Source organism: Falco punctatus (genome assembly GCF_963210335.1).
Source record: "Falco punctatus genome assembly, chromosome: 4".
Taxonomy (NCBI): Eukaryota; Metazoa; Chordata; class Aves; order Falconiformes; family Falconidae; genus Falco; species Falco punctatus.
The window spans coordinates 46,294,686-46,311,370 of record NC_137583.1 but is presented as its reverse complement, the minus strand read 5'-3'; the positions used below and the strand labels follow the sequence as shown (position 1 = coordinate 46,311,370).

The window sequence follows — 16,685 nt, the reverse complement described above, 5'->3', positions numbered from 1 at the left end:
ACCAAACAAAACACCCCTAACAACGCCAGACCCTCCCCCCCAACCCCAGCTCCCCCAGTCCAGATTTAGAAACAAACCAACAAATAAAGAACAAAACAAGGAGAAAGTCCCCAGGAAATTCACGGCAAGCAGCAGCTGCCGCCAGCCAGCCCAGCGCGACGCCTGGCCACGGGCCCGGGGCCACCGCATGCCTCGCCGTTCTCCTCCGGCTGGGATGCCCCGGCCCCAGCGCTTTGGGGCAGCAGCAGCGGGGCAGGTGGAGACCACCCACCCGTCCACCCGGCGTGGGCTCTCCCCGCAGTCGGCACCTCTCTGGTTCTCAGTAAATGACCTCGTAAACCGTAGCTTTCTTGTCCCCTGAGCCAGTCACGATGAACTGATCATCCGTGGAGACATCACAGCTAAGGACGGAGGAGGTTTCCTTCGACTGGGGAGAGGAGGGCAGGGGGTAAGTGCGAGAAGCCCCAGAGCAAGGTCCCGGTCCCCACCCCCCCGGGATGTGGGGCCCTGAGATGTGCCCGGGGAGGCCGCAGGGACCAGTTTACGGGGCTCATTATTGCGAAGATACATCTACAACTGGGTTGTACTGGCCCATCGCAGCTCTGGGCAACTTCACGCCAAGGAACATCTGCCCCCAGCCCCCCCGGCACCTGGAAGATGCTGGCTCCGTAGGGCGTCCGCCAGGCGTTGAGCAGGTTGTCCTTCCCCGTGCTCACGAACCACTTCCCTGGGAAAGGGACAGAAGGGACAAAGAGGAGCAGCACGTCACCAAACCAGGCCCACCAGCTGGAGTCCTGCAGCAAATCGTGGGGACAAGGTGGCAATGTCTCTGCCCTCAGTACCCAGGGGTCTGTTTTAAGGAACACAAAGGGGAGTCCTGGGACAACAGGGCTGGTTTTGCTCCAGGGGGATGGACACCCCTTCTCTAAGGGATGCCACCCACGACTGGGCTGGCTACCACAGCCAGTGCTTGCCTGCCACACACCGAGCCCTGGGCCACGCAGCCAGGAGAGGGGACTGTCCCCACCGGGCTCTGGAGACTGGGAGAGACATTCGCCTACCGCAGGAGGCGAATTTGAGGGAGAGGACGCAGCTCTCGTGGAGGTGCAGCTGGTACTTGTCCGGTTTGGTGACGTGCAGGATCTCCACGTTGCTGCTCTCCATCCCCACCGCCAGCCACTCTCCCGTCGGGCAGTAACCCAGGGAGAAGATCTGGGGGGAGATGTGGGGGTCAGCAGCGCGGCAGGTCCCAGCCGGCCCCGTGGGGCGCCCCGTGGACCCCAGCCCCTACCTGGGAGCTGAAGTCGTGCTGCTGCAGCTGACACCCCTCCCGCAGGTCCCAGCACCGCACCGTGTTGTCCAGCCCCCCCGTCCACAGCTTGGTGCCATCGTTGGAGATGTCGATGCAGCTGGCACCGTCCGTGTGGCCCTGAAACTGCCTGGGGGAGAGGGGGATGGAGAGGGAGGGGGCACGGCTGTGGGGGCTGCCGGTGCCTGCAGAGCGTGGGCTGGGGTAGCCCCCCGCAGCGAGGAGCGGGACATCTCTGCTGCAGGGACAGCGGCTGTCCCACGGCCAGGGTTAGACCACAGGGACACCCGGGAGGGGACTGAGCAGTCCCTGGCCCAGGGACCCCCAGCAGCCCTACGCTGGGCTCACCTGACCAGGGTCTGGTTCTGCAGGTCCCACACCACGATGTTGCCGTCGCTGCAGCAGGAGAAGCAGACTTTGGCGTCGGGGCTGATGGCCAGGGCGTAGCAGGCGGGGGCGGAGGAGGTGAGCTCGGCCTTGATGCGGGGCGTGGGGGCCGCCAGGTCCCAGATGGAGAGGGTGCTGGCCTCCCCCCCCACGATCAGGCTCCGGCCATCGGGCAGCAGCTTGCAGGAGCGGATGTAGTTGTCTCGGTTCTGGGGTGCAGGAGAGAGGACCCCGTTAACCCCTTCACCTCCAGCCCCTCTGCACCCTCCCTAGACCGCCTGGTCACCCCAGGGCCACCAGCTCATCCTGCGGGCAGGGGCAGCAGCACTGGGCAGACCCCCCAGCTCTCCCCCCACCCAGGACAGCAGGGCTGGGGCAGGGGGTGCTGTGCCCCCCACCCCATCCCATGCCCAGAGCGGTCGCCCCAGCCAGCCCGCACAGGAGACCCTCAGTTTGTCACTGCCCTAAGACCAGCCTCGGGGACACCCTCACCCCCGTGTCCCTGCTCAACAGGCACGGCTGGTCCTGGAGGAGACCCGGGGCAGCCGGGAGGCCACCCCACCAGCCCACAGCCCCAAGCACTAAACCATTTTCCCCCACTCCTCAATTTCGGATGCAGCTTGAAATTATCATGACTCAGTCTCTTCCTTGTTTATGCATCTGTATCTTCAAGGTCAGCACTATCCAGGGACAATATTTGTCAGGCGGCCCAGGCCCCACGGTCAGCAAGCCAAGGAGAGGACTTGGGTTTGGGCTGTCCAAAGCAGGCACAGGGACTCTGATTCCAGCAGTCCATTTAAAAGAAACCTCGAAGAACACAGGTTAAAAATACTCTCAGGTGATGGCTGTGCCTCCAGCTTGGTGCTGGTGAGGTGCTTTGTTCTGACAGTCCATTTCCTTAGCTGCAAAGGTGAGCGGCTCCAGTGCCCGCAGGGTCGGCAGTAGAGGGATCCAGTGCGGTGCACAGCGGGGTTTCCTGAACTGAGAGAGCCTCAGGCAACCGAGACCCCCACCAGGAGCCCACAGCTTGCACCACAGCAGCTGGTGGGGCCAGGGCAACAGCGGCCAAACCCCCCTCACCGATACAAGCAGCCCCTGGGGAACGCCGTGAACGGGACATGGCACGGCAGCGTGGGCAGACGGGTGTGCAGGATGGGTGCTGCAGCCCTGCCAGCTCAACCAGGGAGCAGGGGTACCCTCCCCCGCCCCGGCAGAAAGCCACAGCATCTCTGACCCTGCACCCACCACGGCTGCCCAGGCAGTGCTCTGATGGGAGCACACGCCACCGTCCAGGACTGCAGCAGTGGGCACAGGGGGGGAACTCTGCCTGGTGAGAGCGCGCTGGGAGCAGGTTGAGGAGCATCAAGAAGAGCGAGATGGACTGCTGGAATGGCACCCTGCCTTCCCCGGGACAGGTAGGAGCATGACACGGAGGACTCCCCGCGCTCTCTCCCCCAGGCTGAATGGGGTGACTTAAGGGACAGGGGCCACGGTGACACATCCCTGCCCAGCACAGCAGCCACGGTGCCCACGCAGAGCAGGCACACGGGGCTCTACAAGTAGAACCGAATGACAAGGACGATGGTTCATCCGGCTTGGAGGTGTCACTGAGGTCAAGTCAGCCTACACCCTGCGTCAAAACCGCCTCCGTAAAGAAAAAAAGACGGGTCGTTGTCAGAGGAGACCCCTTCTGAAGGGCAGAGGGTGGATGTGCCGGACCCGCTTCTTTGGGAAGCCTGCTCCAGGTTAAAGATGTGAAGAGAAAGCTTCCCACCCTGCTACAGCCCTCAGATTATTGTCAGTTATTAATTTTTCAGGTATTTTTCATCGATGCAATTGCAACAACAAGTCCGATAGCAATGGAGAGAGCCCTCAGGGCCGTGGGACCACTGGTTAAAGGATCAGGAGCACAAGTCGCGTGCCAAAGCCCAACTAGAACTGATCTGGCTACTGCCATAAAAGACAATAAAAAACATTTCTGTAAATCTATCAGCAACAAAAGAAGGGCTAAGGAGAATCTCCACCCTTTACTGGATACGGAGGGAAACACAGCAGCAAAGGCTGAGGAAAAGGCTGAGGTACTTAACGCCTTCTTTTCCTCGGTCCTTAATAGGGGGACCGGTTGTTCTCAGGGTACCCAGCCCCTGAGCTGGAAGACAGGGACAGGGAGCGGAATGAGCGGTGGGGATGGAGCCACATCCCGCTGGCACCGGGCACACAGGCACTCCCAGGGCTGGGCTGGAGGGGGTCTCCAGATCAGTGATCTGGGCGAGGGGGTCGAGTGCCCCCTCACTTGGTTTGCAGATGACACCAAGCTGTGGGGGGTGCTGATCTGGGGGGCAGGGGGCTCTGCAGGGGCCTCTGGGCTGAGGCCACTGGATGAGGTTCAACACGGCTCCGTGCCGGGTCCTGCACTGGGGTCACACCAGCCCCACGCAGCGCTGTGGGCTTGGGAAGCTGCCCGGTGGGAAGGGGACTGGGGGTGCTGGTCGACAGCCGGCTGGAGATGAGCCGGCAGCGTGGCCAAGGTGGCCAGGAGCCCAGGTGGCCAAGAAAGCCAACGGCATCCTGGCTTGTGTCTGAAACAGCGTGGCCAGCAGGGCCAGGGCAGTGACCGTCCCCCTGTCCTCGGCACCGGTGGGGTCGCATCACAAATCCTGTGCTCAGTTCTGGGTCCCTCATTGCAAGAAAGACTTTGAGGTGCTGGAGCATGTCCAGAAGAGGGGAAGCTGGGGAAGGGGCTTCAGCACAAGTGCTATGAGGAGCAGCTGAGGGCACTGGGAGTGCTCAGCCTGGGGAGGAGGTGGCTCAGGGGGGACCTTCTTGCTCTCTGCACCTGCCTGGCAGGGGGCTGTAGGGGGGTGTAACAACTGATAGAGCAAAAAGAAATGGCCTCAGGTTGTGCCAGGGGAGGTTTAGATTGGATATTAGGAAAAATTTCTTCACTGAAAGGGTGGCCCAGCACTGGAACAGGCTGCCCAGGGAAGGGGTTGAGTCACCAACCCAGGAGGTATTTAAAAGACGTGTAGATGTGGCGCTTAGGGACACGGCTTAATGGTGGGTTTGGCAGTGCTGGGTTAATGGCTGAACTCAATTATCTTTAAAAGGTCTTTTCCAACCTAAACGACTCTATGATTTATTTTTAAAAGAAATAGGAGTTCTCCCTCTGGCCAGACTCACACAGGCAAAAGTCGAAAGGACAGAGCTGAACCCAAGTGATGCTTCAGCCCCTGAGATTCCAGCCCATACAAAGTATCTGGCTGGGGGGGGGGGGGTGACAGTGGCAAAGGCTTGCCTTGGGGGGCCATCAGACAAAGCAGTGCCAAGGGGTGGGGGTGTAAAAGCCCACCCAACTGCGTGGGATGCTGCGAACAGACAGGGTGGCACAGGGGATCACACCAGCAGCAGGGAGCCAACATCCCTCCCCAGCAGCCCCACACCACCCACACTCAGAAACAAAGAGACTCTCCCTGGTTCACAGCATCCCTTCAGGACACCCTCTGCACCCCGGAGACCCCCTGTGAGGACCCCAGACCCTCTCCTCAGCACAGCGCGGTGGCACAGTGCAGGGAGAGAAGCCGTGCCAGCACGCAGGACGCCCCTCCTTACCAAGCAGTCCAGCTGAGCCACGGCCGTCTTGGTGCCCGGCTGCCCCACGTCCCACACCTTCACGCAGCCCTTGCCCCCGGTGTAGACGTGTCGCGTGGAGTTGCTGATGGTGACGGCGCAGACCACCTCGCCGTGGGTCAGGGTGTGCAGCTGCCGTGCGTGGCGGGGGATGCCGGAGCCGATGAGGGCGTCGGGTGGGAAAGGCACCGGCTGCATCTGCCCGTCAGCGCTGACGTGGAAGGAGTAGGCGCTGGGAGGGGACAGAGCCGTGAGAACCAGCCACGGGTCCTGCGTGGAGAGCAGCCAGTGCCACGGGGGACCCAGCATGCCCAACAGGCAGCGTGGGCTGCAGCGGGAGCTGTGGGCAGAGCTATGCCCGGTGAAGCCTGGCCGGGCACACAGGAGGGCTGCCCCCCACCCTGGGCTGTGCCCTCCATCCCTGCTGCCCCCCCTCCCACCTTAATCCCTGCAGGACACCTCGTCCCAGCGCGGCCCCACTTACGGTTTCCCCGAGGTGCCCACTTGCATGCCAGCTGCCAGCCCTGGGACGCGCATGTGGGGGTGCGGGTCGTAGCCCACCTGAAGGGGACAGCAGGTGAGAGCAGCTCGCGCCCCACGGCCCCCACAGCCCCACGGGGAAGGGGCTCACGCACCAGGGGGGAGCGCCCGTAGCTGCCGGCTCCCACGGCGGCCGCAGCCCCGTTGAGCTGCGGGGACATGAGGTGGAGGCTGGCATAGGCGCCGGTGCCGGCCATGTCCCCGTTCACCACGGGGTGGGCCATGCCGAAGGCGGCCGAGTAGGGGGTCTGCACTCCCAGCGGGTTCCTCAGGCCCAGGGCTGCCGGGGGAGAGGCAGCATGAAGGGACGGGGCCCAGGGGCTGTCCCTGCGGGGACCGGCGAGACCAGCGCTCCGAGCCACTGGCCCAGGTCCCAAGGGGGGCCAAGCTCACCCAGCGGGTCCACGGGGGCCTTGGCCGTGGCGGAGCGGAACTGCTGGGCGCTGCTGGAGCCCGGGGCCACCGCATCACCCTGGGAGGTGGGGGTGCTGGACTTCAGGCTGGGCGTCCCTGCCTTTTCCACCTGCCGGGAAAACAAGGGGGAGATAAGACAGCCGCACTACCGCCCTGCCGGGGGGTCCCCTTAGGTCCCCCCAGCGAGCTGGTCCCTGTCCCTCACCCCTGATGACAGCCCAGTCCAGCCCAGCCAGCACTGCAGGGTCTGCACCATGGGACACAGAGGGAATCTATGGGAGCAGGAGCCCCCCTGGCCCCCCCAGCGCTGCCCTCACCCCACAGGTTTGGGGGCAGGTGGACCCACATCCTGCAGCTCCGCCAGCCGAGCCCACCCCTGAGCAAAAGGCCCCGGCAGCCCCATGCAGCACACGTACCGCAGGCGCATCCTTGCTCCGGGACGGGGACGCGCTGCTGGAGGAGGCCATGGAGGTCGGGCTGAGCGGTACGGCCTCCTTCCTCCCCAGCGGGACCTTCTCCACCCCATTCTCCCGGGACGAGTAGGAGTGGACGCTGTGCGGGGAAGAGGGGTCCTGGGGGAGGGAAAGCAGCAGGCAGCAGAGCAGGCGGGAGCGCAGGGATGTCCCAGGCCGTGACAAGCCGGTGGCTCAAGGAGATGATCATGGGGTTCATCACCGCCGTCGGCAAGGGCCAGTGAGCACAACGGCGGGGGGGGGTCCCACCGCCACCGCCCCATCCTGCCTGCTTCCATCTGTGTGTCCCCTCGAGTACCCCAGCCCTGCCCGGTGCCCAGCCCCCTGGAGCACTGACCTCATCCACCACCAAGTTGTCTTCGCTTTTGTCTGCGTCGCTGCCCTGAAACACAGAGGACGGCTGGAGCCAAAGGGGCTGGGGCTGCCCTTGCTCCCCCCTGGGAAGCCCTGCGAGAGGGGACAGGGATGCCCCCCAGCCCCAGGCTCACATAGTCCGTAACAAAGTCCTTCTCCTCCACCTTCCTCTTCTTGCTGCTGCTGCTCAGGTACTCGGAGATGGCTCGTGCCCGCTCCCCGTTGGGCAGCACCAGGGAGCTCTGGGGCAGGGGGACACAGTTAGGGGCCGCAAGCTGCTCTGTCTGGTCCCCAGGACAGGCAGCACCAACACAGGGCTGCGGCCGGCTGCCGGGACACTGAGGGTCCCAGTGCAGCCCCCCCGTGTCACCAGCTCTGGCTTCAGCTCCTGCCGAAGGAGTGAGGAGGGGGATGCTGCTCGGGGACGGGGTGGTTTGCCCATGTGACACAGGGTCCCCCCGGGGAGAGCACCCACCCACAGGGCTGTGCTGGCAGCGGGGCTTCGGCCGGGGAGCAGGACCCATCCCCTGCTCCCAGCATCCCAACCGCAGCCCACGCATCCAGATGGAAACGGCGGAAGAGAAGGAAAAGGCACTTACGGGGCCGGGGTCTCGCTCTGTCACCGTGGCAACGCAGAGGCGCAGGAGGAGGGAAGGAGGGACACGCTGTGACACCGCCAATAGCCCCCCGACCAAGCCACCCACTCCCCCCGTGGGTGCCGGGGTGCTCATGGCAGGGCCAGGACCACACCGCAGCAGCAGGGTGGTCCTGGGCCCCCACCAGGGATGAACCCCCCCCAGCCCACCCAGGAGGTGCTGCTCACTCGGTCGGGGATGTTTCCCCCCCACCAAACCCCTGCCGGGGGAGCCCCCTGTTCCACCAGCCCAGCTGGGAGCCCCAAGGCATGGACAAACCGCCCCCCACCCACCCCTGGCCCCCACCCTGGGGAAGCACCCGAGCGGGAAGGGCAGAGGGAGCTGAGGCAGCCGGCGGGTCCAGCATCGCCCGTCCCCCCAGGTCTGCCTGCTGCCAGAGGGGTCACCCCACCCCCACCCCCAGCTCCCAGCCCCCCACGCTCACCCCTGGGCTCGCTGTCATGGACTCCTCGGTCATCTTTGGCGAGGAGCTGGGCCTGTGCCCCCAGCGCCCCCGAGAGCGCCAGCAGCCCCGAGGCACTGCTGATGCTGGCGAGGCTGGCAGGCTGCATCCCGGAGGGGTGGGGGGTCAGCGGGATGGGGGGAGCGTGGTGGGAGAGGTGCTGGGTCTGGAGCTGGTGCTGGAGAGGAGCGGGAGGAGAGAGCAGAGCTGGGGGGCTGCATCAGGACGGCTGGCGGTTGGGGAAGGAAGAGGCTGCTCCTCCCCACCAGCAGCCCTGGCTCAGCCAGGGGACGGGAGCTGGGTGAGTGGGGGACTGGGCATGCTCCCAAGGTGCCCCAACCAAGCTGGGGGGCCACCACATCCCTCCCGCCGCCACCTCCCACCCTGTGACAGAAGCTACCGGGATGTATGGGGGATCCTACTCACATCCACACAGATGGGAGACCCTACCCCTATCCATACCACCCTACCACTGCGGTCTCAAGGGAATAACCGAGGTGGGGGGACGGTGGTGACCCCCCCTCCACCCAAGCCACAGGGCATCAGGACAGTGACACGCACCACTCAGCACCCCCACACCCTGCTCTGCAGCAGCAGCATCTCCTCCACTGCAAGTGCTGCTGGTGGACCCCAAAACCAGTGCGGCTTGCCCCCCCCTCCTCCCCCTGACTCAGCCACGGGCAGGAGAAGGAACTAGGGGCAGGGGGCTGCAGCCGACCCCTGTGTGCTCGGGACAGGATAGGTCTCCAGCTCTGGGGACACTGGGAGCACAGGAGGCACCATCGCCTGTGTGAGCCCAGCACCCCCAGCTGGGGGTGGCGGGAGGGGGTGGGCAGAGGGTTGACGTACCCCGATCGCCGCGTTCAGGTCGGTCATAGTCACCTGCTTCGCACGCTCCACGGCCTGGACCACCTGCTGCTGGTGCTGCAGGGAGAGGAGAGGTGTCAGCATTGGGCGATGCCCCCACTGCAGGCTCACTTCTTCAGGCCCCCCGCCCGGCCCAAAGCGCAGGGTCCCTGAGCCCCCAAGGAGCTCTGCATGCCCAGCCAGGGCCCGGGGGCTCACCCACCTCCTGAGACAGGAACGGGATGAGCTGGGCACAGATCACGTTGAGCCGCTTCGCGATCTCCGTCTGGCAACAGAAGAGAGGCAGCGCCCGTCAGGGCAAGGGGCAGAGTTGCCCCCCCCCGTGCTGGGCAGCCCCAACACCACAGGAGATCCCCCCGGGGCGGGCAGCCACCCCCTCCCCATCGCCACCCAAGCAGCCACAGGGTGCTGGCGCTTGTCCTGCTCAGCACCAAGGAGCAGCAACGCCCCGGGGAGGACCAGGAAAACTCTCCTTCCTAACACCCCCCTCCTCCAAAAACACGAGCCCAGAACCCTCAATTCCCAGCCTGAGAGCCCCGGGATGGCTCCCACCTCCTCCCCGACGGGGTCACACAGCCCCATGGCCCACGCCACCAAGGGCCACCCCCGAGCAAGCCCCCAGCCCCACGGGTCAGGGCAGGCTCACCTCCGTTCTCCACGCAGCCTCCTGCCAGCACCGCAGCCACTAATTGCAGCTCTCTGGGCCCGCAGGAAGCCCTGGAGAGATGCTCTCCTTACAGCTGCTGTTTTTCTGCAACACTTGAGTGCCACAGGCAATCAGGAGCGCAGAGCATGGCAGCAGCGCGGGGAGGGCGAGCAGCAGCACGCCGTGCCACGCTCCCATCGCAGCCCACAGCCAGGGCAGGGGGACAGCACAGACATCAAGCCATCCCCAGCTCCACCGACACAGCCCTGGGGAGAAGCCAGTCCCCAGGGTGTGACAGCTGGGAGAGCGGACCCCACTTGAGGCAACAGCGGCGATGCCCACGCTGTTCTTCATCGCGCAGAGTGGGGGGACCCCAGCCCAGCACCGGAGAGGGGGCAGAGAGCAGCAGCCCTCCCTCTGCCTGGCAGCCTCCGCTCCGGGATGGGCAGGGATGTGCCAGGCACAGGGGGTCTGGGTATGGTGCTGTCCCAAGCCCCAGAGGGGCTCCCTGCCCACCCCAAGCGCCCCAGAGGGGCTCCCTGCCCACCGCGGCGGGGAGGATGAAAGCCTTACGGACCCAGCACAGGGCTGAGAGGAGGAGGTCGAACCAGGACCCTCCTGTCAGCCCCAGGAGGAGCCCAGAGGCTGACAGCCCCCACCAGCCAGGGTCAGAGCTGACCCCCAGCCCTCCTGACCAGGACCTGGGGCACATCTCCCATGCCACAGGACGAGGGGCTGCAGCACTGCCCACCCAGTGCGGGGCCACAGACCCAGGGACACCCCACGCCGCCCTCCAGAGTGGCCACCGACCCGCTTTTGCCAGACCCGCAGGGAGCAGAAACAATCCAACACCCGCCCTCGCTTCCCCTTCCGAGGGAGGAAAAAAGAGAAAGAAAGGAAAGGAAGGGGGGGGAGCAAGGAGATTTGGCAGCCAGCAGTTCTGGGAAGGATTTAGCTGTCTCCCGGGGCCGGCAGTGATGGATTCTCTTCCCTAATGCACTGATGGGCAGCAGCTCCTTGGGGAGAGCTGCCTCCAATTCACTCGCACTCGTTAATGTGCAATTTACTGGCACTTTAACGCTCTCAGCATGAAAAATGATCATGCTGTTTGCAGCCCCCCCAGCCACCATCACCGTCACCTCCCCTCTGGCTCGTGGTGAGCAAGTCCAAGGCCAAGCAGATTCGGGGAGGTGGTTTTATAAAAAGCTACAGCCCCCTTCCCCGCCAAAAAAACAAAACAATAAAAAAATTAACGTCTCCTGCTCGTTCCTGTCTTGAGCCTCCCCCGCCAAGCCTGTGGCTGCCTGGAGAGCCGCACCACCACAGCCAAGCCCCAGCCCCCAGCCCCATTTCCCTCCAAACAAACCCAGGGGAAAACCACCCTGCGCCTCAGCCCTCACCAGTGCCAGCGCTGCCGACGCCAGCACCGCGGGAGCCTCCGGGGACGCCAGGCTGGGCACAGCGGGGACAGGCAGCACCACGGCACTGCCCAGGCTTGGCGATGGGGCCAGTGCTTCCTCGGGGGTGCCAGGAGCACTCAGGACCCCTGCCCACGAGCAGAGCTGGATTTGGAGGAAGGGGAGGAGAGGCAACGAGCCCATCTCCCCGCAGCGGTGATAACCCGTGGCTCCCGCGCAGGCAGTTCCCATTTTTCACACAATGGCCGCTGGCTGTCAGAGCAGACTTACGGGCTCTTGTTAAAAGTGCAGACAGCTCGCTGGCGGGCGGCCAGCGGCACCTGGGACCGGCAGAAAACACCAGCCCACGAGGGCCGGGGGACAACCGGCAGCCAGACCAGAGGAGCACACAGCCCTCCAGGGATGGGGGTGCCAGGGGGACCCTCGGCATCACCCCTCGCAAGGGCGGCTTCATGCCACCTCCTCCTCCTCATCGGCCAGCACGGCGTGCCGCGGGAAATGAGAGTGGCAGAAGCACCCACCCGGTGGGCACGAGGCTGGCAAGAGCGGCCGTCAGCCTGCCCTGGGCTGGGGGGGCAGTGGCCAGCACCCCCATGGTGCCAGCTCCCATGCAACAGTTGGCAGAGGTGGTGGCGGGGCACGGGGTGGGAAGGAAGGAGGCCGCGGCTGCAGCACGCCAGGCTCCTCCGCAGCCTCTTTAAAAATAGATGAGAAGAAACCTTCTGTCTCAGAGCAGCTGGTGACCCAGAGTGCGGCACAGTGGGAGGAAGGGAGGGATGGGGAGGCAGCTAGGGGGGATGTGCAGCCCCAAGCCCTCAGGGAGCCCACCCTGCACCCAGTCCCCTCTTTCCCACCTCAGGGTGCTCCTCACCCTCTGGCCCCCAGGCAAGCTGCCCCCAGGGCCAGCTGGCACCAACCAGTTGCAAAGGCAGTGAGCCAGAGCTCAGCACCCTGCCGTGACGCCGCACATCCCTTGCCCCATGGGAGCTGCTCTCCTCCCGGACAGTCCCCAAGCGGCAGCTCACAACCAGCGTGAGCAGCCGTGCAAGCACAAGTCCTCCACCACTGCTCTCCCCACCACATCATGACCCAGCCAGCAACGCACGCCCTGAACCCAGCAAGCAAGCGGCAGCTCACGCTGGAGCACCTACATGTGTGCAGAGAGCCAAGGAGACAAGCCGAGGCGGTGACGCAGAGCGGCACAGAGCTCCCACAGCACGAAGAGGGAGAAGGGAGCACGGTCCCCACAAGCACAGCCTGCCCTGGGCTACGGCACGGTGCGGCTGCCCAGCCTTTCTGTAGGAAGGGATGACCCCAGAGGGCCCAAGCAAGGTGGCGATGGGGAGCTGGGACAACACTCCTGTCCCAGCCACACTCACCTGTTTGTGCATCTCAATGTTCAGACCATAGGACATCTCGTAGTACTGCGAGGGAGAGAAGGCAGCATCAGCACAGCTGGGGAGCCTAAGGGGACTCACAGAAGCCCTCTTCGGTGCTGGCATGTGAAGTCAGCCCGGCCACAACCACCCATGCCATGGCCAGGCCAGGAGGACACGGTCCCCAGTGCCTCTCCTGGGAGCAGAGGTCTCTCCGGCACGTGGCCCCAGCCCGCAGAACAGACGTGGTTCTCCCAGGGCTTTCCCCAGGGAAAGGAGAGAACCGGCACAGGAGCAGCCCCACCACCGCGAGGTGCAGCAGCAAGCCCTGCTCCAACACCGCCGCTCATTTCAGGGGGAAAACCAGACAATAACCACAGGAACCAGATCTCAGGGCCTGGCTGCAGAATCCAAATGTGAGGGGAAGCCAAAGCATCCCAGGGCCGCATGCCCTTTGATGGCTCAGAGGATGGTCCACCCCCCGCCGCCCTCCTCCTTTCAGGTGCAGCTCACTAACCATGACATAATGACGCTGGATTTCCGTTTTTTCTGTTGCCAACTTTTCACATTCTAACTTCAAGCTGTAAAAATAGAGAAGAAAGAGGGAGGGAGAGGGGACAGACGCCCTGGTTGTGTCCCCCCCCGGACAAGATCTCCCAGGCTGGACAGAGCACAAGTCCTCCCAGCACACCACGTGCTTCAGCCTCAGATTCAGATTCAATCCCATCTCCCAGTGCAAGCGAAGAAAACCACCTGAAAGAGGGTGGGAAGGGGCTGCTAAAGAGGAGATGGGCAGCAAAGGGATCCCGGCATCAGGGAGCAATCTGCACAGAGTTTTAACCCCCCTCCCCAGCATCTGCTTCCCAAATGGAGCGAGCCGCAAAGCCGAGCTGCATTTCAAACCTTGCTCTGCCCAGCACCGTGCAGGGAAGGGGAGGTGATCCCAGCCAGCAGCAGGGAGGATCAGAGGGATTCACTCCGGGTCTGCTAAGTGACGGCTCCAGCTCAGCCCAGCCGGGCCCTGGAAGCCAGTAACCTCACCCTGACACTTTTGGCAGGAGGAATCCCAGTTTCTCCCCTGCTCCCAGTATCCTAACTGATGCCTGGCACAGCCGCCCCCCAGCCAGGACGGTGTCCACAGCAGCACAGGATGGCACTGCCGGCCCACCCCAGTGCCCGGTGCCGAGGGGAGCCCACCCAGCACCAGGTCAAGCGCCCAGCACCTCGCTGGTATGCGGGTCCTGGCAGCTCCTCACCTGTGGTACTGGTTCTGCAGGAACTGGAATTCCTCCTTGATGCGGTCCAAGGTCTCGGGGTAAGTCAGCTTGAGGGACTGGGGGGTGCTGGGGATGGTGCTGGCAGCGACAGCGGCACCCGAGGCAGCAGAGGGGGCCTGCAGGTGGGCCTAGGCAGAGGGGGGGACCCCCGGGGTCAGCGCTGCCAGCCCAGAGAGGCTCATCAGCCCCCCAGGGGGGTCCCTGCACCTGGGGAAGAGGCTACAGGCACGTCTGGGAGGGCAGCACGTGGAGGCAGCAGCAGGAGGAGTTATGGCGGAGGAATCGCAACCATTCTCCGCCTTTCCAGCACCAGCTCAGCCACTGGGCCAGTCGAGGAGGATCAGCACCCATGGGTGGCACGGAGCGTTTGCCCCCCCAGCCCTGGGGGGCCGTCCTCATCTGCCTGCCATCATGCCCCACCATCACCGGCCCCATCGTCACCAGCCCCGCCATCATGCCCCACCGTCACCGGCCCCATCGTCACCGGCCCCGCCATCACTGGCCCCACTATCACCGGCCCCGCTGGCACCAGCCCCGCCATCATGCCCCACCATCACCAGCCCCGACTCCCATCTGGCTTCCAGCGATAAACCCCAACCCGCAGCGCGGGAGCTCAGCACCCCTTTGGGAAGAGCCACGACAATGCTCCCAACGTGTCACCCACCACCGGCACAACTGCCAGGCCCAGGCTGGCACCGCCTGGGATGCGGATCCAGCACCGCGGCCACAGGACCGTGCCCACCGTGGCCCGGACGGGATGAGACCGAGCCGTGGACTCACCGGGGGCCGGTTCTGCGGGAACATCTTTAGCAGCGGTCAGGCCCGGGACCCCCCTCGCCAGTCGGGGCCCCGCCGCAGGCTCAGGACGGGGTCTGGGGACGCTGCCCAGCTCCGGATCAGGCCCTGCAAGAGAGACGGGGGTCAGGGCCCCGCGCTGCCCGCTCCCGCTGCCAGCCGGGGCGCGGGGCCCTGCGGGACTGCGGCGTCGTGGGGCAGGGAACCGGGACCCCCACACCACCGCGAGACCCCCACACCACCCCGGGACCCCCACATTGCCTGCAGGGACCCCGGAGTGCCGCAACACCCGCACCGCCCCGGGACCCCCGCAACGTCCCGGGACCCCCGCAACATCCGCAGGGACCCGAGATCCCCGCGCCGCCCGCCCCTGCCGCGCCGCATCCCCGCGGGGACCGGGGGGGGCCGGGCTCCTTCCGGGCGCTGCGGGCCCCCCCGGCCCGGCCCAGCCCCGCGCCCCCCGCGCCGCGCAGACAATGGCCCCGCCACCGCCCGCAGCAGGTACGGTCGCGGGGAGAGACCGCCCCCGCCGCCATCCCGGCCCCCAGCGGGGCCGGTCCCGGGGGCTCCCGGAGCGGCGGGGCCCGAACCGAGCCGGACCGGACCGAACCGAACCGAACCGGGGCGGGGCGGGACAGGACGGGACGGGACTCACCGCGCTGCTGGGCCCGGCCCTGGCCCCGCGCCCCTGCGGCGGGCCGGGCCGGGCCGAGCCGAGCCGAGCCGAGCCGAACCGAGCCGAGCCGAACCGAACCGAGCCGAGCCGAGCCGAGCCGGCGCCCCCGCCGCGCCCCGCCCGCCGCGGCAGCCGCTCTGCGGAGCGCGATCAATGAACGAGCGCCAGCGCCAGCTCCACGTGGGGCCTGGCCCGTGCGGGCAATCGCCCCGGCCGCCAGCCAATGGGAGCACCGCGGGAGCGGCCCGCCCCCACGTGGGGCGCGCCGAGCTGGCTTCCCATTGGCCAGCCCCGCCGGCCGCCGCGGAAGGTGTCAATCTGGGGGAGGCAGAGCAGCCAAAGAAGAGGCGGCGCGGGCGGGGAGCGGCCGTTAACCCGTGCGGTGCCGGGGGACACGGGGGGGGCACCGGGGGGACACGGGGTGAACCGGGGGGGCACCCAGGGGAAAGCGGGGGGGGCACCGTGGGACGGCCCCAGCGGTGGCTGACCCCAGGCCGCCCCCCGAGCCCGGGCCCGGCCCTGGGGCCGGTGCGTGGGACCCCCGGGCTCTGGCGCACAGCCCCTTCCCGCACCCCCGGCAGGGCCCCCCCGCACCGCAGCTTCATCCGCAAAACGGAGCCGTGAGGCCCGCACCCACCGCTCCCCCCCCGGGCCGGCTCGGGGTCTGGGGCTTTTTCTGATAAACCCCAAGTCCTGTCACTACCGCCCCCCCCTCCCTTTTTTTTCGTCAGTAAAATAAACGAGCCGCGGGATCCTCCCCGGGGGCTGCAGGGCTCATCCCCACCCCGGGAATCCCCTGGCACCTCGGGATGCTGGCCTGACTCCCACGGCCCCTGAGCCCCACTCCCGCCCCCCGGTAGGACCCCCGCTGCATCCCCTTCCCCGCCAGCCAACGGTGTCCGCCCCCCCCCCGGGCGAGACGTGGCTCTGCCGCCCCCCCGGCTCCCTGCCGCCCCCCGCCCCGGCTCCGGCAGCCCCGCAGGGTGCTGCTTCGGTGTGGGCTGCAGGGGGGGGCCGGGGGCAAGCCCCGGGGGATGGGGAGAGGGACCCCCGCCCGCAGCCCCCCGTGTGCCAGCCAGGCCGGGGTCCCCCAGCCCCCCGCGTTTCTCTCGTGGGTTTTCTGACATTTTCCTCCTCTCAGGGCGAGCATTTGTTGTTCGACATTTTCTGCTGCCTGCGGGTCAATCCGGGCTTACACGGAGCAGGAAATAAAAACACTTGGAAGAGCAGCAGCTGCGAGGGGTAACCCTCTCCCCTTGCTCAACCCTAATCCAGGAACATGCCTGGCCCCCCCTGCTCCCCACCGCCCCGACCCCTCTGTCCCACCGCCGGGTGGCTGCGATGCCACCAGCCCATGGGACAGAGGCATCAGCTGGGGACATCCCGCAGAATGCAAAGGTGCTGTATTTCACATTTTGCATCCCTCCA

General features: G+C 66.0%; 1 protein-coding gene across 6 annotated transcripts; it reads right to left on the bottom strand.

Annotated features, from left to right (window-relative positions):
* Nucleotides 1-153: 153 nt before the first annotated feature.
* LOC308062374 (transducin-like enhancer protein 1) lies at nucleotides 154-15,678 on the bottom strand. 6 transcript variants are annotated; one of them, XM_080383789.1, is made up of 22 exons: nucleotides 15,237-15,678; nucleotides 14,567-14,689; nucleotides 13,766-13,914; nucleotides 13,413-13,493; nucleotides 13,027-13,090; nucleotides 12,513-12,557; nucleotides 9,272-9,334; nucleotides 9,052-9,126; nucleotides 8,185-8,380; nucleotides 7,704-7,720; nucleotides 7,239-7,346; nucleotides 7,088-7,132; nucleotides 6,694-6,849; nucleotides 6,257-6,386; nucleotides 5,959-6,143; nucleotides 5,808-5,884; nucleotides 5,306-5,555; nucleotides 1,658-1,905; nucleotides 1,292-1,439; nucleotides 1,062-1,212; nucleotides 651-727; nucleotides 154-427 (listed from the first exon to the last, which is right to left on the bottom strand). In XM_080383789.1, the coding sequence occupies exons 2-22, from the start codon at nucleotides 14,588-14,590 to the stop codon at nucleotides 320-322; spliced, it is 2,397 nt and encodes a 798-aa protein (XP_080239915.1). In that variant the 5' UTR covers nucleotides 14,591-14,689; nucleotides 15,237-15,678; the 3' UTR covers nucleotides 154-319. The 6 variants fall into 6 exon arrangements, with proteins under 6 accessions (XP_080239915.1, XP_080239917.1, XP_080239918.1 ...); XM_080383791.1 differs by lacking the exon at nucleotides 13,413-13,493 and having other exon boundaries at nucleotides 15,237-15,675; XM_080383792.1 differs by lacking the exons at nucleotides 13,413-13,493; nucleotides 14,567-14,689; nucleotides 15,237-15,678 and having other exon boundaries at nucleotides 13,027-13,262; nucleotides 13,766-13,862.
* Nucleotides 15,679-16,685: the final 1,007 nt, after the last annotated feature.